The sequence below is a fragment of the Schistocerca cancellata genome, chromosome 5 (assembly GCF_023864275.1).
Source record: "Schistocerca cancellata isolate TAMUIC-IGC-003103 chromosome 5, iqSchCanc2.1, whole genome shotgun sequence".
NCBI classification, from domain to species: Eukaryota; Metazoa; Arthropoda; class Insecta; order Orthoptera; family Acrididae; genus Schistocerca; species Schistocerca cancellata.
Genome location: NC_064630.1, coordinates 15,167,744 through 15,192,582, shown reverse-complemented (window position 1 = coordinate 15,192,582; position 24,839 = coordinate 15,167,744). Strand labels below are relative to the sequence as shown.

Below are 24,839 nucleotides of genomic sequence, written 5' to 3'. Positions count from 1 at the left end.
TGGAAGTTCCAAGACATAGTTTGATGTGAACTGCACTACACACATTTCATTTGCAACAAAATGGGCAATTGTGTTTAGCCTCTTGTATTAATTTTGTATGCTCACTATTACTTAAAATATTTCTGCGAAGTTCTAAACTTAGTATCTGAGGCAAGTGTTGTTATTTCAAACTTTAAAACATCTCAGTAAAGCAACTACTGGTTCACTAGCATTGAATTTAGAGGAAAATTTAATTAGGTTCAATATAAAAATTTACTTTATGATGCTGAATTCAGGGCACGCTACTGATCTGCTTCCATACAATTGATAAGGAAGATTAGGATTTAAGATCCTGTCAATGACAAAGTCATAAGAGATGGTACACAAGATCAGATTGGATGATGAAATTATCTGTGCCCTTTCAATAGAATTATCCTGGCATTTGCCTTAAGCAATTTAAACACCACAGTAGACATGAACCTAAGGCTGCAAGAGAATTTGAATCACAGTCCTACTGAAAAGCTGTCCAATAGCTGACCACTACACCAACTTGCTTGGTGCCATGTAATCAAACTTTTAAGTATTAGTCACTGCACACACAAATGAGCACTCTGCCATGAATACATATTGACTGAATAAAATAGAGAGAAACATTTCACGTGGGAAAAATATATCTAAAAACAAAGAAGATCTGACTTACCAAACAAAAGCGCTCGCAGGTTGATAGACACACAAACAAACACAAACATACACACAAAATTCACGCTTTCGCAACCAACGGTTGCTTCATCAGGAAAGAGGGAAGGAGAGGGAAAGACGAAAGGATGTGGGTTTTAAGGCAGAGGGTAAGGAATCATTCCAATCCCGGGAGTGGAAAGACTTACCTTAAGAGGCGAAAAAAGGCCAGGTATACACTCACATACACACACACATCCATCTGCACATACACAGACACAAGCAGACATTTCAATGTCAGAATGTTTGCTTGTGTCTGTGTATGTGCGGATGGATGTGTGTATGTATGCGAGTGTATACCTGTCCTTTTTTCCCCCTTAAGGTAAGTCTTTCCGCTCCCGGGATTGGAATGATTCCTTACCCTCTCCCTTAAAACCCACATCCTTTCGTCTTTCCCTCTCCTTCCCTCTCTCCTGATGAAGCAACCGTTGGTTGCGAAAGCTTGAATTTTGTGTGTATGTTTGCGTTTGTTTGTGTGTCTATCAACCTGCCAGCACTTTCGTTTGGTAAGTCACATCTTCTTTGTTTTTAGATATATTGACTGAATAAAGTACTTTTAGGAAGATCCTACATTTCGTATAATAGCTTACTTCAGATTGGCATGTCCACATCCAAGTGTGCAAAAACGCGCGTGCCCCCCTCCCCCCCCCCCCCCCCCCCCACACACACACACACACACACACACACACTGTAGGTATTTTAGTGGTATATGGTAAGCTGTATAAACACAAATGTGGTCTATTATTAGTTTCAATTCTTCATATCTTACATTTAGGATTTCTTGTTATGTAGTTAGTGCAATATTATAGATTCCTATCAAAAATTTCAGAATTACCTTGTATACGATCTCACATAGACTCCCATCACGGCCACCCAAAAAGAGGCGGCCAGAGAGAGTGCTGGAAACTGTGTTGATTGTGACACCATCAGTTGGAAGTGCAAATACTGGTTCTGGGAGTAGGTGCATTTCTTCAAGATCACCAAGGGGCCCTACAAACAGTCTTTTTCTTTAATCTGCAGTGAATAGATCACTTAAGATTGTCACCAATAAATTGCTATTAGGTAAATAAAACATAACAAAATTTACTATCCCACCACTGCCTAAAGAGTTCTAAAGACTAATGTAATAGATTGTACTAATATGCTCAAGAATATAACAAATTTTATTCACATACAGTAAGTGTAACCAGATTTGTTCAACAAACAAGGTTGCCAAACTTGTTTAAATTGGAGAAGAAGTTTGCAAACATGTGTTATTAAATACTAATTGTACCATCAGTCATATGTGAAGTATTTCTAAAACAAAGATGCTTGGCATGTACTGTGTACTGATGATCAACTTTTTCAATTCTCTGGGTCTTCATGCAGAGTGGGTGTATTTTATAAGAATTTATTTTAGTAACTGTGCATAACTGCACTTAATTTCCAATACACTACCTATAATGCTGCTGCTGTTGTGGTGGTCTCCAGTCCTGAGACTGGTTTGATGCAGCTCTCCATGCTACTCTATCCTGTGCAAGCTTCCTCATCTCTTAGTACCTACTGCAACCTACATCCTTCTGAAGCTGTTTTAGTGTATTCATCTCTTGGTATCCCTCTACGATTTTTACGCTCCACCATGCCCTCCAACACTAAACTGGTGATTCCTTGATGCCTCAGAACATTTCCTACCAACCAATCCCTTCTTCTAGTTAAGTTGTGCCACAATCTCCTCTTCTCCCCAATTCTATCCAATACCTGCTCATTACTTATGTGATTTACCCATATAATCTTCAGCATTCTTCTGTAGCACCACATTTCGAAAACTTCTATTCTCTTCTTGTCCAAACTATTTATCGTCCACGTTTCACTTCCATACATGGCTACACCCCATACCAATACTTTCAGAAACGACTTCCTTACACTTAAATCTATGCTTGATATTAACAAATTTCTCTTCTTCAGAAACGCTTTCCTTGCCATTGCCAGTCTACATTTTATATCCTCTCTACTTCGACCATCATCAGTTATTTTGCTCCCCAAATAGCAAAACTCCTTTACTACTTTAAGTGTCTCATTTCCTAATCTAATACCCTCAGCATCGTCTGATGTAATTGGACTACATTACATTATCCTCGTTTTGCTTTTGTTGATATTCATATTATATCCTCCTTTCAAGACACTGTCCATTCCATTCAACTGCTCTTCCAAGTCCGTTGCTGTCTCTGACAGAATTACAATGTCATCGGCGAACCTCAAAGTTTTTATTTCTTCTCCATGGATTTTAATACCTACTCCGAATTTTTGTTTAGTTTCCTTTACTTCTTGCTCAATATACAGATTGAATAACATCGGGGAGAGGTTACAACAGTGTCTCACTCCTTTCCAACCACTGCTTCCCTTTCATGTCCCTCAACTCTTAACTGCCATCTGGTTTCTGTACAAATTGTAAATAGCCTTTCGCTCCGTGTATTTTACTCCTGCCACCTTCAGAATTTGAAAGAGAGTATTGTTTGCCTTTCCTTAATGAATTTTCTACGATAAGTCATAGGGTCAGTATTGCGTCACGTGTCCCAACATTTCTACAGAATCCAAACTGATCTTCCCCGAGGTCGGCTTCTACCAGTTTTCCATTCATCTGTAAAGAATTCGTGTTAATATTCTGCAGCCGTGGATTATTAAACTGATAGTTCAGTAATTTTCACATCTGTCGACACCTGCTTTCTTTGGTACTGGAATTATTATATTCTTCTTGAAGTCTGAGGGTATTTCGCCTGTCATACATCTTGCTCATTAGATGGTAGTTTTGTCAGGACTGGCTCTCCCAAGGCTACCAGTAGTTCTAATGGTATGATGTCTATTCCCGCGGCGTTGTTTCGGCTTAGGTCTTTCAGTGCTCTGTTAAACTCTTCACACAGTATCATACCTCCCATTTCATCTTCATCTACATCCTCTTCCAATTCCATAATATTGTCCTCAAGTATATCGCCCTTGCATAGACCCTCTATATACTCATTCCACTTTTCTGATTTCCCACCTTTTCTTAGAACTGGGTTTCCATCCGAGCTCTTGATATTCATACAAGTGGTTCTCTTTTCTCCAAAGGTCTCTAATTTTCCTGTAGGCAGTATCTATCTTACCCCTAGTGAGATAAGCCTCTATATCCTTACATTTATCCTCTAGCCATCCCTGCTTAGCCATTTTGCACTTCCTGTCAATCTCATTTTTGAGACGTTTGTATTCCTTTTTGCCTGCTTCATTTACTGCATTTTTATATTTTCTCCTTTCATCAATTAAATTCAACATTTCTTCTGTTACCCAAAGACTTCTACTAGCCCTCATCTCTTTACCTACTTGATCCTCTGCTGCCTCCACTACTTCATCCATCAAAGCTACACATTCTTCTTCTACTGTACTTCTTTCCTCCAATCCTGTCAATTGTTCCCTTATGCTCTCCCTGAAACTCTCTACAACCTCTGGTTTAGCCAGATTATCCAGGTCCCATCTCCCTAAATTCCCACCTTTTTGCAGTTTATCTACAGTTCATAACCAATTGATTGTGGTCAGAGACCACATCTGCACCTGGAAATGTCTTACAATTTAAAACCTGGTTCCTAAATCTCTGTCTTACCGTTATATAATCTATCTGAAACCTGTCAGTATCTCCAGGCTTCTTCCATGTATACAACCTTCTTTTATGATTTTAGAACCAAGTGTTAGCTATGCTTAAGTTATGCTCTGTGCAAAATTCTACCAGGTGGCTTCTTCTTTCATTTCTTAGCCCCAATCCATATTCACCTACTACGTTTCCTTGTCTCCCTTTTCCTACTACCGAATTCCAGTCACCCACGACTATTAAATTTTCGTCCCCCTTCACTACCTGAATAATTTATTTTATCTCATCATACAATTCATCAATTTCTTCATCATCTGCAGAGCTAGTTGGCATATAAACTTGTACTACTGTAGTAGGCATGGGCTTCCGTGTCTATCTTGGCCACAACAATGTGTTTGCTGTGCTGTTTGTAGAATGTTACCTGCATTCTTATTGTTTTATTCATTATTAAACCTACTCCTGCATTACCCCTATTTGATTTTATGTTTATAACCCTGTATTCACGTGACCAAAAGTCTTGTTCCTCCTGCCACCGAACTTCACTAGTTCCCACAATATATCTAACTTTAACCTATCCATCTCCCTTTTTAAATTTTCTAATCTACCTGCCCAATTAAGGGATCCGACATTCCACACTCCGATCCGTAGAACACCAATTTTCTTTCTCCTGATAACAACGTCCTCTTGAGTAGGCCCCGCCCGGAGATCCAAATGGGGACTATTTTACCTCCAGAATATTTTACCCAAGAGGGCGGCATCATCATTTAACCATACAGTAAAGCTGCATACCCTCAGGAAAAATGACGGCTGTAGTTTCCCCTTGCTTTCAGCCGTTCGCAGTACCAGCACAGCAAGGCCCTTTTGGTTAATGATACAAGGCCTGATCTGCCAATCATCCAGACTGTTGCCCCTGCAACTACTGAAAAGGCTGCTGTCCCTCCTCAGGAACTACACGTTTGTCTGGCCTCTCAACAGAGACCCCTTTGTTGTGGTTGCACCTACGGTACGGCTATCTGATCACTGAGGCATGCAAGCCTCCCCACCAACGGCAACGTCCATGGTTCATGGCGGGAGGGGGACCTATAATGATACATAAATGAAATAATCCTATGCAATGTACTTTTGTTGCAAAACTGAGTCAAACTGAAGAATCTTCCACACTGGATTGGCCCAAAAAGGAAGTAAAGACATCACCTACATCTGGAAGTAGTTAATTAATATCGGACTGTAGATACGACTGGTAACTGGCTTCTCCATTATGCCAGGGAAGAGTTAGGTTTCAATAATACTAAGAGAATGGTATGTGGTACGGGTGCCTTACGAGACTAAACTGACAGGACATAGGAAAAGTTCGAAGGAGGACAGCTCATTTTGGATTGTAACAAATTTCCAAATGTTCTCTTTGAGAGTGGAATGAATGAGAAGTAGTCAAAGTGGTTCTATGAAGAGAGGAAGAGCCTCATCCAGGTGTAGGTCACAGTAGGGGGCAGCAGACATCTAACAAAGAAACTCAGTTTAGTTTGGTACCAAAAGAGAGTAGGAAGAAAAGAGTCTTGCTACTAGGTAGTAGCCACTGGAAAGGTGTAGGCTAGATGATACAGGACAAATTAGGAACAGGGTACCCGGTCATAAGTACTGTGAAGCCAAGTGCTAGCCTTAGACAGATGACAGAGGACACAGAATTTGTGCAAAGGTTTCAGCAAAAAGGACTGTATTATCGTAGCAGGTGGGGCAGGGAACAGCCTGGTTAAGAATAGTAATTACAGCATTGGGGTGAAAGAGGAGCAGCAACTACACCCACAAATGTGAATTTTGCTGAAGCCGTGCAGCACCCTGGCCAGCTCTGAGTTAACACTGCTGAGTGCCTTGTGAACACTGAGCTGAGCAGGCTGCTGTTGACTGAAATGAAATCTCATATGAGTGCTGTGAGTGTTGATGCAATTGGGAAATGGGGCTTACACCTGATTAGGGGAGGGAACGATAGAGTGGTGTATTTCTCGCTGGAAATATACGGGACCGCTATCACCATTACTGGTGTCAAAGAGACATATTTTTTAGGTTAGACTCAGGAAATTGGCACCCTGTTCTGAAAGAATTAAAACTAACAGAAAAGCCCCACAAAATGCTTAAGAATACACAGGAAAGTAAGGTTAGGTGGTGGTTGTTCTTGCTATCTTCAGTCCAGAGACTGATTTGATGCAGCTCTCCAACTACTCTATCCTGTGCAAGCCTCTTGATCTCCGAGTAACTATAGAAACTTACATCCTTCTGAATCTGCTTAACGTATTCATTTCTTGGTCTCCCTCTACGATTTTTATCTCCACGCTTCCCTATAATACAAAACTGGTGATCCTTGATGCCTCAGAATATGTCCTACCTACCAATCCCTTCTTCTAGTCAAGTTGTGCCGCAAACTCTTCTTCTCCTCAATTCTATTCAGTACCCCCTCATTAGTTATGTGATCTACCCATCTGTGGTGCCACGTTTTGAAAGCCTCTATTCTCTTTTTGTCTAAAATATTTATAGTCTATGTTTAACTTCCATACAAATACTTTCAGAAAGGACTTCCTGACACTTCAGTCTATAATTGATGTTAACAAATTTCAATTCTTCAGAAACACTTCCCTTGCCACAGCCATTCTACAGTTTATATCCTGTCTGCATCGACCATCAGTAGTTATTTCGGTTCCCAAATAGCAAAACTCATTTACTACTTTAAGCGTCTCATTTTCTAATCTAATTCCCTCAGCATCACCTGATTTAATTTGATTACATTCCATTATCCTCATTTTGATTTTGTTGATGTTCATGTAATATCCTCCTTTCAATACACTGTCCATTCCGTTCAACTGCTCTTCTAGGTCTTTTGCTGTCTCTGACAGAATTACAATGTCGTTGGCAAACCTCAAAGTTTTTATTTCTTCTCCCTGGATTTGAATTCTACTCCAAAGTTTTCTTTTGTGTCCTTTGCTTCTTGCTCAATATACAGATTGAGTAACATTGGGTATAGGTTACAACCCTGTCTCACTCCCTTCTCAATCACTGCTTGCCTTTCGTGCCCCTTGACTCTTATAACTGCCATTTGGTTTCTGTAGAAATTTTAAATAGCCTTTTGCTCCCTGTATTTTATCGGTGCCACCTGCAGAATTTGAAAGGGAGTATTCTAGTCAACATTGTCGAAAGAGATCTCTAAGTCTACAAATGCTAAAAATGCAGATTTGTCGTTCCTTACCCTGTCTTCTAAGATAGGTCGTAGGGTCAGTATTCCCTTGCATGTTCCAACATTGCTATGGAATCCCACTTGATCTTCCCTGATGTCTGCTACTACCAGTTTTTCAATTCGTTTGTAAAGAATTCATGTTAGTATTTTGCAACTGTGATTTATTAAACTGATAGTACAGTAATTTTCAAACCTTCCAACACCTGCTTTCTTTGGGATTGGAATTATTATATTCTTCTTGAAGTCTGAGGGTATTTCGCCCGTCTCATACATCTTGCCCACCAAATGGAAGAGAGTTGTCATGGCTGGCTCACCCAAGGCTATTAGTAAGTCTAATGGAGTATTGTCTACTCCCGGGTCCTTCTTTCGACTTGTGTCTTTCAGTGCTCTGTCAAATTCTTTCCACAGTATCACATCTACGTCCTCTTCAATTTCCATAACCTCGCCCTCAGCAACTGGTTTTCCATCTGAGCTCTTGATATTCATATAGGTGGTTCTCTCTTCTCCAAAGGTCTATTTAACTTTCCTATCTTACCCCCACTAATATATGCTTCTACATCCTTACATTTGTCCTCTCGCCATCCCTGCTTATCCTGCCTGAATTTAATTGATAATTGATAAAAATACAGTAAATGAGGCAGGCAAAAAGGAATACAAACATTTCAAAAATGAGATCGACAGGAAGGTTAGGTAATGTCATCAAAATATTACAGGTTTGAGTAATAAGGTGAAAGAGCTTCCTGTCTGGAAAATTTACATAACGCTGAAAAAGAGACATCCTGTGTCTGAGCAACACACAACCACAGGGCTGGATACATTACATATAAAAGATTACACTCTAGCAGCTAACTCAAGCAGAACTAATATGGAAAAAAGATGCATTGTTACATATATTAAGACAGAACACAAAGTTCAAAAACATTAAGACAACTGCATTTTGTAGTGATCAGCACATCAAGTGTGTGCTTGTGAATTAATACCGAAAAATAGTTCACTTTTAATTATAACTGTATACAAATCCCAAATGAGAAACTTTGGACTATTTACGAGGAATCTGGATTCCTTACTGTGATATCTGTCATACAGCAGCAAGAAGTCATTAGTCTGTGGTGACTTCAATGCAGGCTTTCTAAAGTATTCTGATAGGAAAAATGATTTGAAGACCTTATTCATATCCTACAATTTTATCTCTGTAATTAACTTTCCAACATAGGTGGAAATTGAAATTGTGGTAAGTTCCTATGGGACCAAGCTGCTGAGGTCATCAGTCCCTAGGCTTACACACTACTAATCTAACTTACAACTTACACTAAGGACAACACACACACACCCATGCCCGAGGGAAGACTCGAACCTCCAACGGGTGGGGGAACCACGTAACTGTGGCTAGGCACCTCAGACCACGTGCCCATCCCGCACTGCCCAACATAGGCGGATAAAGACAGTAGGACTATCTGATAATGTTTTCTTTGGTGAAGCTCCAGTCAGTTGATTTGGGGGAGGGGACCAAACGGTGAGGTCATTAGTCCCATCGGATTAGGGATGGATGGGGAAGAGCAGGGGACAGTTGCCTCGGCAGCAGAAACAGTGGCTATAGTGACCTCGTCCACCGCCAAATCAATGTCACCACAAAGCGGAGCAATGGCCATAGTAGCAGAGGTGTAGGCTGCCCAATCAGCTCCACAAAGAGACCATCATGGCAGCTGGTCAGGGGGTTGGGATTGAAGAAGAGAAACAAGGATAGCAAAGTGGTCGCTACCACAGAGGTTGTCGTGGACCCTCCAACTGAGGTATGGAAGAAAACCTGGGCTACTAAGAGAGAGGTCAATGGCCGAGTATATGCCATGAGCCAAGCTAAAATATGTGGGAGCACCAGTGTTAAGGAGGCAAATGTCCTGCTGTGCCAAGAGAGCCTCAATGTTCCTACCCTAGCCCGAGATCTGGGCCCCACCCCATAAAGGATGGTGGGCATTAAAGTCCCCCAAAAGGAGGAATGGCAGGGGGAGCTGGGCGAACAAGGCAGTTAGGTCAGCAAGAGGGACAACCTCATCCGGTGGAAGGTAGAGGGAACAGATGGTAATCTCCATTCCTGCCCGGATTGTAACAGCCACAGCCTCGAGAGCCGTGTGAAGTGGCACTGGGGCACTAGGAACAGTGGCAAGAATGTGAACACAGACATCGCCAGACACCCTGTCTTATTTACGCGGTTCTTATAGTAACCCCGGTAGCCACAGACGGAAGGGGTCCGCCGAACAGGAAACCAGGTTTCCTGTAGGGCCAAACGAGTGGCAAGGATGCAGCACAAAAGCTGTTTCAACTCAGCAAGGTGGTGGAAAAAACCACGGCCATTCCATTGAAGGATAATGGTATCCGACTGTGAGGACATGAAAGAACCTGGGAGGGGGGGGGGGGAGGGGAGGGGAGGGAGGAGGATAGGTCATGCCTTAGAAGCGCCCGCCACCGCCGATTGCGAAGTAGCCTGATCAACTTCCATAGGAGCTGTGGGTCGAGCAACATCTAGCTCCTGAGTGGACGCTAGATGCTCCCCATCATCTTCAGCTGCAGTGGTGAACTCCTTTTCTGTCTCTTTGTCCTTCTCCTTCTGCTTTTTCTTCTTTTTGGTAGGGTCCCATTTTTCCCCTCAGGCTGGGTGGTCTTTTCCGACCCAGTCTAATGGCCCGAGGAAGCCCTACGGCCCTCAGGTGGTGGCTTTTTCAGCCACTGGCTGACACCTGGAGGGGCAGTAACTGTGGAAGGGAGGGCACCAAGCAATCCCTTCTGCACGAGGGGAACCGGAGGAGGCGGGCACTTCTCCAGTTCAGAGGTGGGGACGAAAGTCCCCAAAGGAGGGGGGGTTGTTACTCCCGATGGTGAAAACAGGGGAGCAATGGAAGAGGGTGTTCCCCCAACTATCAGGTGGGCAGGAATAGATGGCCGGGCTGGAGGGCCCACAAAAAGCGGCTGAGCTTGAAGGCTCATCGCCAGGGATGGCGACATCAAAGCTGCTGCAGCATACGGCAATGAAATGCACACAGGGTGAAGTCGATCGTATTTGTGTTTAGCCTTTGAGTAAGTGAGCCTGTCCAAGGTCTTATACTCCATACTCTTCCGTTCTTTTTGATAAACCACACAGTCTGATGAGCAAGGTGAATGTTTCAGTCCGCAGTTGACACAAACAGGGGGCAGCGAACACGGGATGTCCACAATCCCGACAGGTAGGGTTGGCGTCACATCTCTGTGACATATGCCCAAACCCCCAGCACTTAAAGCAGCGCAGGGGAGGAGGGACGTACGGCTTAACATCACATCGATATATCCTCACCTTGACCTTCTCGGGCAGGGCGTCACCCTTGAAAGCCAAGATGAAGTCGCCGGTGGTGACCCTACTATCTTTAGGTCCCCTGAAGACACGTCGTACAAAGTGGACACCGCGGAGTTCCAGATTTGCACGGAGCTCATCGTCAGACTGCAACAACAGGTCACGCTCCAGACCTCATTTTAGACATGCCCTGAACTTCTCCAAACTAGTCCAAGTTTTCCACAAAAAACTGAGGCTTTGTGGTCAGAAATGAGTCCCCACCTGTTCGGCTGCAAACTAGAAATCGAGGAGAATACGTCTCACCAGGTAATTTAGACCGCCGTTCCTCCCCTGGTGTGGGCAGGGAAGGAAACAAGTGGGGGTCATACTGTAAAGCATTGGACTTACCTTTCTTAGAGACTCGTGCTTGCGCACTATTCTTATTTTGTTTCATGGTGGTCCCACGAGCAGCTAAGGAAAGGAATGTCCACCCAGACAGAGACACCCTTGCCTGGGTAAGCCTAATATAACCAGGGTGTGGCAGGTTCCCCAGAGGTCACCCACTAGCAACTGCTCTACCTCAACAGCCATGCGTCTCCTCGGCACGCAGCACACCTTAAGATTGAGGTTTTTTTTTTGTTTTGTTTTTAATAGATGTTTATATCATCCTCGTGACCCAGGCAGTTAAGCCACGATCCCCGGGCTCTGTTCCGTACAACGTTCCACAGTCGCGCCTTACGGTGGTCGTTGAAGCACGCTCAGAGCTTACGTTATTAAGGACTGGTGGCGCTTCCCTGTCCCCAGCACAGGGACCCCGGGGTCGCCAATCCCGTACCCAGCAACTAAATGCTGAGCCCTCTGAGGGTCTTAGGAACTGTAAACATTTGACATCTGGTATCCTCAGCAAATCACAGTTTGGGTTTCAGATGGGTTGCTCTACTGAGACTGCCATTTGCAGGTTCACTCACCAGATTTTACCTGCATTAAACAATACAGTAGTGTCAGTTGGTATTTTCTGTGACCTAAGGCACTGGCCTGTGTGACTAACAGTCTTCTCCCAAATAAAATAAAGTTTTATGGGGTCGATGGCATAACCAACGAAACAATGTTATATCTAATCAAAAGAATGAAGCAGTTGTACTTAGTAATTCAAGCAACACAGCCCAGACACACAATTCTGATTGGGAAGAAATCACATATGGGGTTCCCCCAGACTTAATATAGGTCCAATACTGTTCCTCATATGTGTAAATAATCTTCGGTCTAATATACAACAAGCAAAATTAGTTCATTCTGCATGTGACAGGAGTATTGTAATCAATCCATGCAAACATATTGAAACAAAACAAATGGCAAACAGAGTTTTTAAAACTATCTATTTTTAAAAACACAAAATATTCAGTTTTGCACATCTTGGGACACTACACCAATGATAAGTGTAACACATGGTGAGAAACTAATAAACAGGGTGCAAATTTCAAAGTTATTACGTGTCCATACTGACGAGAATTTAAGTTGAACAAAAAAGCACATTTTGTAACTCCTAAACAACTTAGTTCAGCCACATTTGCACTAAGAATAATTGCATATCTTGATGGAAGACAAATCAGTGAGTTGCCATATTGCATATTTTTATTCAATAATGTAATGTGGAATAATGTTCTGGGGTAACTCATCTTTAAGAAAGAAAATGTTCGTTGCACAAAATCATGCAGTAAGAATAAATAATATGTGGTGCTCATCTGCGATCATCTTGTAGATATTTGTTTAAGGAGTTGAGCATTCTGACTACTGCTTCACAGTATATTTATTCCCTCATGAAGTACACTGTAAATAATCCACAGCAGTTCTGAAGGAGCAATGATATACAACATTACAATACCAGAAGGAAGAATGATATCTGTTACTCTCCATTAAGGTTGTCTTAAGCATAAACAATTTACAATTTGTACAGAAACCAAATGGCAGTTATAAGAGTTGAGGGGCATGAAAGGGAAGCAGTGGTTGGGAAGGGAGTGAGACAGGGTTGTAGCCTCTCCCCGATGTTATTCAATCTGTATATTGAGCAAGCAGTGAAGGAAACAAAAGAAAAATTCGGAGTAGGTATCAAAATCCATGGAGAAGAAATAAAAACTTTGAGGTTCGCCGATGACGTTGTAATTCTATCAGAGACAGCAACGGACTTGGAAGAGCAGTTGAACGGAATGGATAGCGTCTTGAAAGGAGGATATAAGATGAACATCAACAAAAGCAAAACGAGGGTAATTGAATGTAGTCTAATTAAGTCGGGAAATGCTGAGGGTATTACATTAGGAAATGAGACACTTAAAGTAGTAAAGGAGTTTTGCTATTTGGGGAGCAAAATAACTGATGATGGTCGAAGTAGAGAGGATATAAAATGTAGACTGGCAATGGCAAGGAAAGCGTTTCTGAAGAAGAGAAATTTGTTAACATCGAGTATAGGTTTAAGTGTCAGGACGTCATTTCTGAAAGTATTTATATGGAGTGTAGCCATGTATGGAAGTGAAACATGGACGATAAATAGCTTAGACAAGAAGAGAACAGAAGCTTTCGAAATGTGGTGCTACAGAAGAATGCTGAAGATTAGATGGGTAGATCACATAACTAATGAGGAGGTATTTAATAGAATTGGGGAGAAGAGGAGCTTGTGGCACAACTTTACTAGAAGAAGGGATCGGTTGGTAGGACACCTTCTGAGACATTGAGGGATCACCAATTTAGTATTGGAGGGCAGCGTGGAGGGTAAAAATCGTAGAGGGAGACCAAGAGATGAATACACCAAGCAGATTCAGAAGGGTGTATGTAGGTTGCAGTAGGTACTGGGAGATGAAGAAGCTTGCACAGGATAGAGTAGCATGGAGAGCTGCATCAAACCAGTCTCAGGACTGAAGACCACAACAACAACAAGCAGAAACACTTACCAAGTGATAGAAAATGTCTGACAGTAAAATTTGAAAACAAATTGAGAAAGATTTTCCTTGTATTCCGTAGAAGAATTTCTATTACTGTAATGTGTGAATGGTGGTGGGTAGGAATTATTAACTCACATCTGCATATCTTTCTTAACAAATAAATAAATAAAAATCCTTTAGAAATGTTTAGCATGTAATCATATGTACAAATTAATTTGTGACTAGAATGTAAAATGGCTCATTCCATATCACCATGATTCATCACTCAAAATGATCCATGGAACATGACACTAAGTAACTGAAGCCTCTGCCAAGCACTAAGGACATAATGACCCCAACAAGGAAAATTCTGGAAAGCAGCTACCAGCAATGAGGTCCACTTCAGCTGTCTGACCACAAAACCACATTCGCAGTTTCTGCTCATATAATAATCACAATTTATTGAAAGCTCCAGCAAGATTGTAGATTCATTTTTACTGTATGGCCGTCACATTTAATCACTAGCATCACATAACATTGTCAGTAATTTGTGATAAATAGGGTGTTTAATCACTTCTTTCAACACAGAATAGAGGTTTCTGAAATGTGGTGCTACAGAAGAATGTGAGTTGTGGTGGCTTCTGTGAAGGCATGCACGAGATCCTACTGGCACTAATTATGCACGCATTCCATCAGTTCTGGCCCTCGTGTATCATCCTTCCTGGGTTGTGTGTTCCCTCTGGGGCTGTGTGGTAGTGAGTGGTGTGTGGCGCACAGAGCTGGATGGGGTGTGCCCGAGTACTGGGCATCCTGGCGACTGCTACGAGTTGAAACCACTGACCGTTGGTTTGTACGGGACCACATTTTCCTACAGCATTGACTGTTGCTACCATCAAGTTTGGCGGCCAAGGAGGGACTCTTGTAGCGTGCAACCTGGTTATGGTGGGCATCACTTAACTGTGGTGTGCTAAATACGTCGAGATGCTACTGGACAACTTTGTTAGGAGTTACGTGCAGGAAGGCAGTATCATCTGCCACCTACCTGAATCTATTTGCATCTTTGGCTTTTATTTAGAATTATGTAATAAGAGTGTTCAGTAAGTACGTACTTAAGAACTGTTAATTTTGCCCTGATGTGAGCTGGCCAGGAATCCGGTTCCTTAATGCCTTTCAGTGACACTTTTTGGGCTGTGTGCATCAACCTGGAGGTTTCTGTAAGCACCAAGCTAGTATTTTGCGATCTGTAATCTGATACTTGAAATCATTGTCTGTTATCATGGAGTATTTGATATTACTGATAGAAATTTCTGTTTGTTGTAGGCCTGATGAGCCTTTTCTGGGGCGGGTTACTGGATTTGGCCTGTAACTAAAGCAAAGTTTGTTCAGCCTAGAGGTATACACATGTGGGTAGTTTGTGTGTGTGTGTGTGTGTGTGTGTGTGTGTGTGTGTGTGTGTGTGTGTCCACTATCTTACTCCACGTTCCATGTTGAAGATTCCTTCAGGTTGGAGGTGTACATTTTAACAGGTCACCTGCCTTTGGTGCATATCCAAATTACAGTGTATATTAGTCCATAAGAGACCCCAGTAGAGGTATATTATGATTTATTTAATCTTGCTTGAATTATTACGTAATTATTTTTTTTAAAATGACCATGTACATTGTTTCTTGTTATTGCTAGGTAGGTTGACTTTTAATGTTTATGAGTGGGGCACACGTATACTGAAGTTTTAATAGTTGGTTTTCCTGAAAATAATCTTTAATTGGTCATTTAAGTATTTCTGCGTTTGTTAATTTCTATTAAATTTGTTTGCTGTTTGGATTATCTTGACAGCTTAGTATTGGGAGTTTGGCAGTTGCTGTTCTGCTGGTCTGGGGAGGGGGAGTTTTCCTTCTGGTTCAGCGGTTTCCTCGTCATCATGCGAGGCCTAGGTGTTGACGGGTCACACATGCTTCCGCGGCTCTTCTGTACAGTTTGTTTATGGATTATTGTCATTCTTTTGGTCTTGTTAAAGTACTTAAGGGGGAAACCACATTAGGAGATTAAACAAAATCCAATTTTTATTGCATAAATTGTTAGCTTAACTATCCAAGAAAACATTGTCAAAATTTCAAGGGAGAATTCACATTTGTTTAGATTTTATGAGCACAGAACTGAGCGCAAGACATGAAAAAAAAAAAGCAGTTATGGCGACATACTATCATATTATTTCCAAGGATGAAAAATCCTCGACATGAATACTACCCAGAGAGAGAAAACAGCTGGTGCTAGTGGCAGAAACGAACAGCCCTTGGAATGGAACATTACCTGCACCATACTCCATTGCAAAGTGATGTACAGAAGGATATTCTTCAAATATATGAAGATTTATCAACAGATGAATGACAAGAGAGATGTTTAGGTGGCCACACACAAAATGCGAATAGAAGTTTTAATTCCACTATTTGGCGATTAGCTCCTAAACACTTGCACTCCGGACTGAAAGTCGTTGAATTGGCATCGTATTTAGCAGTGGGCTTATTCAGTGAAAGAAATTAATCCCTTCTGATGGTCACAAAGGGGGGGGGGGGGCAGGAATTGTAGCAGGCACACAAAGCTTCATTTATGCCGAACAAATTGATAACCAGCACGTCTAGCGGCAAAATTGACATAGTTCATTGGAATCTAAGGGAAGTCGGAAAGCACTGCTGCAAGCACAAGACGAAGGAAGAAGGATTGCTATATGGTGCTGGAAGTGCAGATTGAGTAGTATGCATTTTACATTATTGTTAACTTCCTTGAATTTCTAGTTTCCGAGAATTTATTTTTCAAACGTGTTTATCTCTAAATGACACTTTTTCACATTTACATGCAGTCAAACTCAAAACGTTCAGAACCGATCATTAAGAAAATTGATAGTATGAGTCTTTATAAAATTACAAATTATATGAACCAACTTGTGAGATGATATCATGATTTTAAGGGTACTTTCCTTTGCATAATTAGAGAAAAAAATTGTGAAAATGTAAGTAAATTGTTCTAACAACTGCAAAATTTTTAATTTTCATTTTTTGCACCTGCATTGAGGTTCATATTCTTAGAAAATAAATTATTAATGTAAAATCGAAATCTTTTTGATTTTGAATGGCTACCTGCATGCAATTGGAGAACTATACTCACAACCTTCATCAGACATCACAGCATAACTGTTATTTTTGGCTGAATTATACAAAAAAATTCATACAAACTGTTTGAAATATGAATGAAATGATGTCAAATTTGATTAAATTCTTCCCATCCAAAAAATCAATGTCAAACAGCCTCCTAGTGTGGTTTCCCCCTTAACAGACTTGTGGCTTACCAGTGAAGTACCATTGTTTCCTTGGGTTTTTATATGTGGGTAGCATTTGACTACATTGGTTGCATCTCATCTATATGAGAGCAGAGTAATCAATGGAGATGTATGCATTTTAATGTCTTTTATGTAAAGTTTGTTGAACTTATATTCAATGCCTGTTGTGGGCTTCGTCCACAATTGTGATGCTAGTCACACCAACAGAGTGCCTCCAACGGTTTATTTAATCAATTGACTGTTTGTATTCGGGCAGCCACTGTATTGCATAGTTGACATGTTCTTCGAGTACCACTTGTAATTTTATGTACAATGCAAATGTGCTTGTGCATTGTGATATTAATTTAAAAACCTTAACTATTTGTACATATCTGGCAAGAGTCTTTGTGTTAGTTGCCTTATGACAGAATTGTTACTGAATAAAAATATTTGTTTGGGAATGATAAATGACACACCAAGATGACCCATCCTCCATATGCTTCCAATAAATTAATCCCCATCCTTGTGCTGGGTCTCAGAATGCTGAAGATTAGATGGGTATATCACATAGCTGATGAGAACGTACTGAATAGAATTGAGTAGAAGAGAAATTTATGGTACAACCTGACTAGAAGAACAGATCAGTTGGTAGGACACATTCTGAGGCACCAAGAGATCACCAATTTAGTACTGGAGGAAGGGTGGGGTAAAAATTGTAGAGGGAGACCAAGAGATGAATACAGTAAGCAGATTCAGAAGACTATAGGTTACAATAGTTACTCAGTGATGAGCATGGGTCCAGAAACATGTACTTTCTACGGGGCCCTCTGGACCAATCCAGTGGTCCTGAAATGCCTGCCCATACGTTGATTGAGAATCTGTGTTGATGTCCTCTTTCCTGAATTGCTTGGATCTGCAGTACATTTCTGCAACAGCCACTGACAGAACAGCTGTCTGATATGATGATTCTGTGGCCTTAGGGCTGAATGCACTGTAGTACAACAACTGTTCATGAAGTAACCACCTCCCCACTCCCAACCCCTGAAGGCCCTTCCACTATCACTCTTCCGAGATGTAAGGGTACCTGTGTCCCTTAGACACTGCGAAGTGTGCCGAACAGCTTATCAGAGGGCACTCTTTGCTGTGGATATTTTCCAGCATAGACGGCATGGGCTCGCAGGCTACATTCATTTGCTAAACCGTGGCAGAATATTGTATCTGCCATTTCACTTGAGTAGTAGGCTTCCATTGCTAACAAGTGGCAGAAGAGAGACTATGTAAATGTACTACACCATTTGCACATACAAACAGTGCAATAACAGTAAACACACAAGTGAATTTGTGTTTGCAGGAAGGTAGAACACTATGATACGTACCCAGAGTTGACAGTCTTGTACAATAAGGCACACAAACACAACGGAAACTAACGTAGCCTACAACACGATTCAAACCACACAACTGCCTGCAGACCACCTAATGGTAGTAAGACATCATAATACCCTGTCGACACATTTGATGGAGCGCCAATGCAACAACTGTGCTAATATCCGCAACCAAGCATTGTGCAGCCCTTTCTATAAACACGTGTTTATCTTGGAAAGCATGCGTTTGCAGACCAATGTTTATTGGACTTATTTTTCTTGTTTTGATTAGTACTACCACCTCTCTAAGTATTTGACACTTTTTTTTAACACCCTGCAAAATGTTAATCATTTGAGAGAAATTTGTCTGGAGTTTCATGTCACTCCTCAGATGTTTTGTACCTATTTTCTAATGACAACATTTTCATTATACACAGTGCACAAATTTTTGTTTGAAATTCAGCCAGACAGTTCAACGTTTAATAATCATTTCACATCATCTGTACATAACTTTCTTTAAGGTAAAACTGCTAAGAAATATCTTTCATACACAGAAAATTTACAGGTCCTTTCAATTTTCATTTGGTACACTTAAAAACTGCCATGTAAATTAAGAGCCAGAGGAATGGACTGACAAGCATTACACTCTGACTGTGTCATACACATTTCAATAAACTATCAAGTATGACCAATTGAGAAAGAAAGCTACAGCCAGAGCAGTCTGAGATAGTAGATGTGTACGTGAAGTGTGCCAGCTTGTGTTAATGTATATGTGTGCTTCCCTTTCCTTTCTGAAGGAGGCTTGGCAGAAACCTTAGTGTGCATTTGAACCATGTATAGCTGCTCTTCAGAGGTAATGCAGCATTACCCATGGAAATCTATGAGACTCAGCCCTCTGAATAGAAACTGAGATGAACTTTGCCGATTTCAAGTCTTCTTCAACCTGATTATGCGGGTTTGAGAAACCACATGGAGCGAAAGATATAAAAAGAAAATGAAGTTTACTTCAAGCAAAGGTTTAGAGTACATGCCATTAATTCAAATCTGACAGGAAGATGAAGCTGGCTGTTATCCCTAAAACTTTTTGGTCTAATGCTGATCAGTCAGGTTTTGTGAAAGAACTACAAGCAAACTGCACTTTATCATTTCAAGACAACAAAAAGACAGACTTTTGTGCAGTCGATTAATGCTATAACATTCATATATGACAATCACAGAGATAAGAATGAGTGGATTACTGTTTCTGCAGCTTTATATCTGTCTTTAGGGACCTAAGGCATATTGGGACACAAATAATTAAAAAAAAAAAAAAGGACTGATTAGTGGTAAAAATCTTACAGTCAACCTATCAAAATGTGGAAAAATAGGAAAGAATAACTAACATTTCATTTGAAATGTTTCTAACCATTTGCAGGAATTAATTCATTGCTTTTGTTGGAATCTTGGTGTGAGCATGAATATACCTCTGTCTTTCAAGAGGACAATGAAAAGACTGTTGACATAACTCAGATTCCACCTGGAACAACCAATGTGACTCTCAATAAGGAATTTTTCTGACTGTAGAAAGTATTTTTAAGGCAACTGTTGGACAATATAATTTCTGATATCTCCATGACACTTGAGGTTTATCAGTACTGTATTCTTAAATTTCAGTCATTCATGCATTATCAGTCTGCACTAGCACATTTTGCGAATTGCTTTAAGTATGCTCCGTATAGAGCACACTAAGCAGATCAACAGCCAGGACCATTTCTTACTCCATCACAATTCTGTCTTAATAAAGCTGGTAATTACAGCAACAAGCCTGAAAGCATTAAGTTTTCTTTCCTCAATGTCTCTGGTCCACATAAAATATTTGTATTCATCATTCAAATGACACTGATTTATTGTGACAACTATGGGGAATAAAAAAAGAAACTGTTTCATTGTTACAAAAATATACATTATTCAAAAATTATCGAAGGAACTGCACTACAAGTATTATAAAATGTGGTATTTGTAAGAACATTTCATTTCAATAAATTAAAGTCACATTTCATTTCAATAAATTAAAATCACCTGTAAAATAACACTCAACACTGCCTTAATTTATTTTCGTCTGCTAGTCACCTTTCTAAGAGTTAGACATGCAACAGTTTAGCTGTCAATGCGAACTGATTCATTCAAAACAATAATGATATTTGACTTTTTTTGGTGGTTCAAATTCACTTGTGTCACTCTGGATATTAGTACAAAGTGGCGCTATGCTATCCTATCACGACCTCACATGCTAGGCACGAAGGGCTGTACAAACTGCAGTTATAAGCAGTTCATTGTGTGACAAAAGAGGGCAACTTCAGCAGTTTTAAATAATACTTTTTTTTAAAAAATTTACAGTGCATTTCTTTCACTGTATTTTTCCTCCATAAAAATTTCAGGATGGGTCCCTTGTGAGAGCTGCCTCTGACCCATACATTTAATTTATGTAGTCATCTTACCCCAAAACAAACCATACTCGCACCTATAGTTACTGCAGACTCCTGTGTGTTGATGCAACAAGAGAACATCTCCAAGTATGGACAGACACTCTCGGTAAGAATTAATCTCATTGTAAAGAAAAGGATACAGAATAATTTAGAGAAATGGTGGAAACTATATATCAATTCAACTGCCCAGTGAAGTCAGCACAACATCTGATGATTGAATCTGTCTACTGTTTGTTGGAGAGTTGTGATAATATCACAGGAGGGCGGAAACAGCCTTTTTAAACAGTGTTAGTTCCATTATTTTCAGCAGCTAATTGGAGTTCAGCCGAATAAAAAATATGTGCAACAGAAGAACACAGTTTCCCCATGAAAACCTGTGGCAACAGATGAACATAAGGATTCTGACAAAAACAGTGTAAAAATACATTTGTCACCACAAGTAAGTTGTAACAGAAATGACCAGTGATAAAGAACAATGAAGTATGACAGAGAGTGAGGGTAGAAGTCACACATTCAAACAGGCTATTAAACACATGCTGGGTAAGAACACACTGTAACAGGTTTTTCTTTTTTGTATGGGTGTTGCTGAAATACTGGGCATTATTTATTATATATTTAAGTTTTGATAAATGTAACGAGAGCTGCATGACAGACTAACAAGTAAGCACCAAGCATTGCTAACAAACGAACAAGATTGCAATGAAGCTGTTTAAGTTAAATTATAAGCCTCACATGAATGAAGTAGCTACATCTGATGCTGGAAAATTCTGAGTGTCTTATTTACTCTCTTATAAGACAAGGTTTTTTCTCAAATTCCTCATTCAAAAACTATGGGGTTGTCTTATATTCACATATTAAACTAATGCTACAAAGATCAACATTTTTACATTGATTAATAGATTGATATAGGGGTCAGCTTACACTTACTGATGAAGCTTGGGCTATTGGGGTCCCACGCAGATTTAGTTTGAAGAATTGAGAAGGGTAGGTACGGCAAACATTACTAATGCTCAAACGGGCTTGAGATTTCCTGATATGCCGAAGCACTCTATACAGTATTGCCTTTGCTCAAACAGTCACATAACATTTGTCTCTTGTGTTGCAAGAGCAAGGGATATGTGAGAAAGTAAGGGCCAGCAACGACGACAATCTATTGCGCCGCTTAGAACTGGAAAATTTTGTGAAACACAAGACATAGAATTTAATGCTATCATTTTACAAATTACTGTTGTATTTCAATAAGTTTGCTATAAGATTTCTCAAACTTGTATGGATACCATATACAAACATTCATGGTGCTTTTAAAGTAAAGTTAACACACTGAAAGGCAAACATGTTGTCCTCAAAAAACATTACTTGATTCTCAATGCAGGTGAAATTTTATTTGATTATGAGATACTGTAATGATTTACCAAGTGGACTGCAAATGATAAATTTGGTCGCTGTTCACTCATTAGAATACCGGATAAAAATGTTACTGTACCACCTTTTAATAAGCTTTAGAACAAGATGGTGAAAGAAGTCAGACGAAACACGAAAGAAAATTAATCCAGAATTATATGTCTAAGAAATGAAATAAATTGTATTAAACTGTCAGTAATTGTTATCACAAGAATTACAATCTGGATTGTGATCTTTTATTTATGTTTTAGTTATTGGTAACACATAGGACCTGCACCCTAGAAGATACTGCAGTCTGTTTCACAGCTGCTCAAACACAGCATTATGGAAGGGGTGCAGAAGGAACAGTGATACCGACTTGACCAAAAACTAGGAGGACTGCAGGGAGCGGAGTAGCGAGCGGGCAGCAAATTATGTTGTGCTGCCAACCATGGGAACCTATACCGCATACTTTGGCTTTTTATGAACATCTGCCAGATTTAAACTGCAGTTTGCCTGAATCCATTTGAATTAACTTTAAAATTGGACAAACACACAACAATGGTAGACATTTCTGCAGGAGTTTGTAGAAATCCAGCTAGGGGTCAGTGGCATACCTATACGTTCCCAGAAACAAAGTTGCTGACACTCAGCGTAAGGTATGACGGGAACAAAAGGTGGTGCGTCAGCTGCTGGTCCTATGCAGGGAATGACACAACAGTGGGGAGAAAAATGTTTGGAAGCAAGAAACAATGTAAAATTCTCATTATTATGCCACTGGCCAAAAACAGCTGCATTCTCAGGTTCCACCATAACCACAACCTCAGATTTTGCAATATATTCAGAAGAAACAACAAAATATTTGTGACAACTAAGACATAAATTTCACAGCTGCACTATTAGGATGATAAGCAGAAAAGGTAGTTCAGTTAGAATTTATGTAAACTATTCTTTTTTAAAATTTTATTTAAATGTAGACAATCAATAAATGGCTCAGTTTAAAATAGGTATAATGCAAATTTTTTAGGCACATAATGTCGATAAAACCGTTTGTAATTTGATTAGTCAGAATATGTGAAAAAAAAAAAAAAAGAAGCAGGTTGTCTCATAATTGGGTGAATACAGTATTATAATTCACAAAAAGTGTGAAATTAGTTATACTGGAAAACCCAATCTACAATTTTCTGCTATCTTAATATTGGAGTTTACTGATCAAAATCATTCACTGATTTACATGAAGACGATGGTCTTTCCGTTCATCCGTGACATCGGTACCAGACTCAAGAAACAAAAACATGCACATAAAGAAATGAAAAGTTGAAGTGGTTAGATAAAAGAAATGATATGGAATACTCTGAGGAAGAAAGCTCCGTTTCAAACATGGGACTATAGGGAAAGGGGTAGTACAAAGGGAGTACACACTATCCTACTTCGGTGGTATTAACAAGGGAAGATACGGGACCTATGTTCTATGCTGTCAACTGAGCATCAGTTAAGGCAAAAGTGACATTCAGGAGTAATTAATGACTTCATATTTATCCCTCTAGCATGCTCCATGACTGCAGTTAAGGTTTGAAGTGGAAGCTTCAAATGCACACCCCACTCGTAAAGACAAGTCAAAATAATCCTCTAAATAAATTAAGTTTTATTTTCTTTTTGTAAATTTTATACAACAGCACACTTCAATGAAAATACTGTACTTTGTTTTGTCTCTCTTAATCTGATGTACTCTGTACTTTATATGAAATCAATCAATTAAAAACACATCTACTGCACTTTTTTTTATTTAGAACATTTTTACTTGATTTCATTGGTGTTTTGTAAATGCATAACTCCCTACATAACTGAATTCACTAGTGAAAGCAGTTTCTAATTAATTATGCTGGCTTGCATATGCTGGAATGGAAACTGTATACCCCATAATTTAGTGTTCAGGGAACAATGAAAAGCTAAGTTATTAAATTAAGACATTCACACAGCTCTATAACGAATGTACACTAATAACTGTAAACTTACCATCTCTGTTACTTGTAAATGTGACTCCAAGTACAACAATTTCAACAGTTGTTGTAAGTATCAAAAGGTATCTTACAAAAGTTTGAAACACTCCAGGTTTGGGTTTGACTAATCCAATGCTCACTATAGTTTCACCCAGGCCATCAAAGTATGCCAAGTCGGACCTAAAAAAAAATACAAAATAATATTAAAAAACAGAAACAGTCATGCCAATACATTCTCTACAAGCATTCACTATGATGTCCAATGCAGTTCAACTTTAGATATTTTTCAGGAATAACTGAACTATTAAACTATAAAGAGCAACACATACAATTAAGTGTACTATGCATGAGAGGCTACCCAGGTAGCTGACTGCATGGGGGGGGGGGGAGTGCACACAAGGATTCTTTAGATAGGTGACTTTCCACCCAGTCAGATAATGATACCTGTAGGAAAACCAGGAGTAACAGTAAGATCAAAGGATACACCTCCCACAGGTGAGAGTATTAAAATGCTAGTGGTTAACCGCTGAAGCATTTAGAACAAAGTGCCAGAGTTTCAAGCGCTCCTAAAAATCAGGGAAGCT

The 24,839-nt window shown here is 40.0% G+C and overlaps 1 protein-coding gene across 1 annotated transcript in view; it reads right to left on the bottom strand.

Moving 5' to 3' along the window:
* The window catches only part of LOC126187878 (nuclear pore complex protein Nup155), a 261,223-nt gene that overhangs the window by 213,237 nt on the left and 23,147 nt on the right, over window positions 1-24,839 (bottom strand). Inside the window, 2 exon segments of the mRNA XM_049929211.1 lie at window positions 1,550-1,704; window positions 24,272-24,435. Coding sequence (XP_049785168.1) covers window positions 1,550-1,704; window positions 24,272-24,435 — 319 coding nt within the window.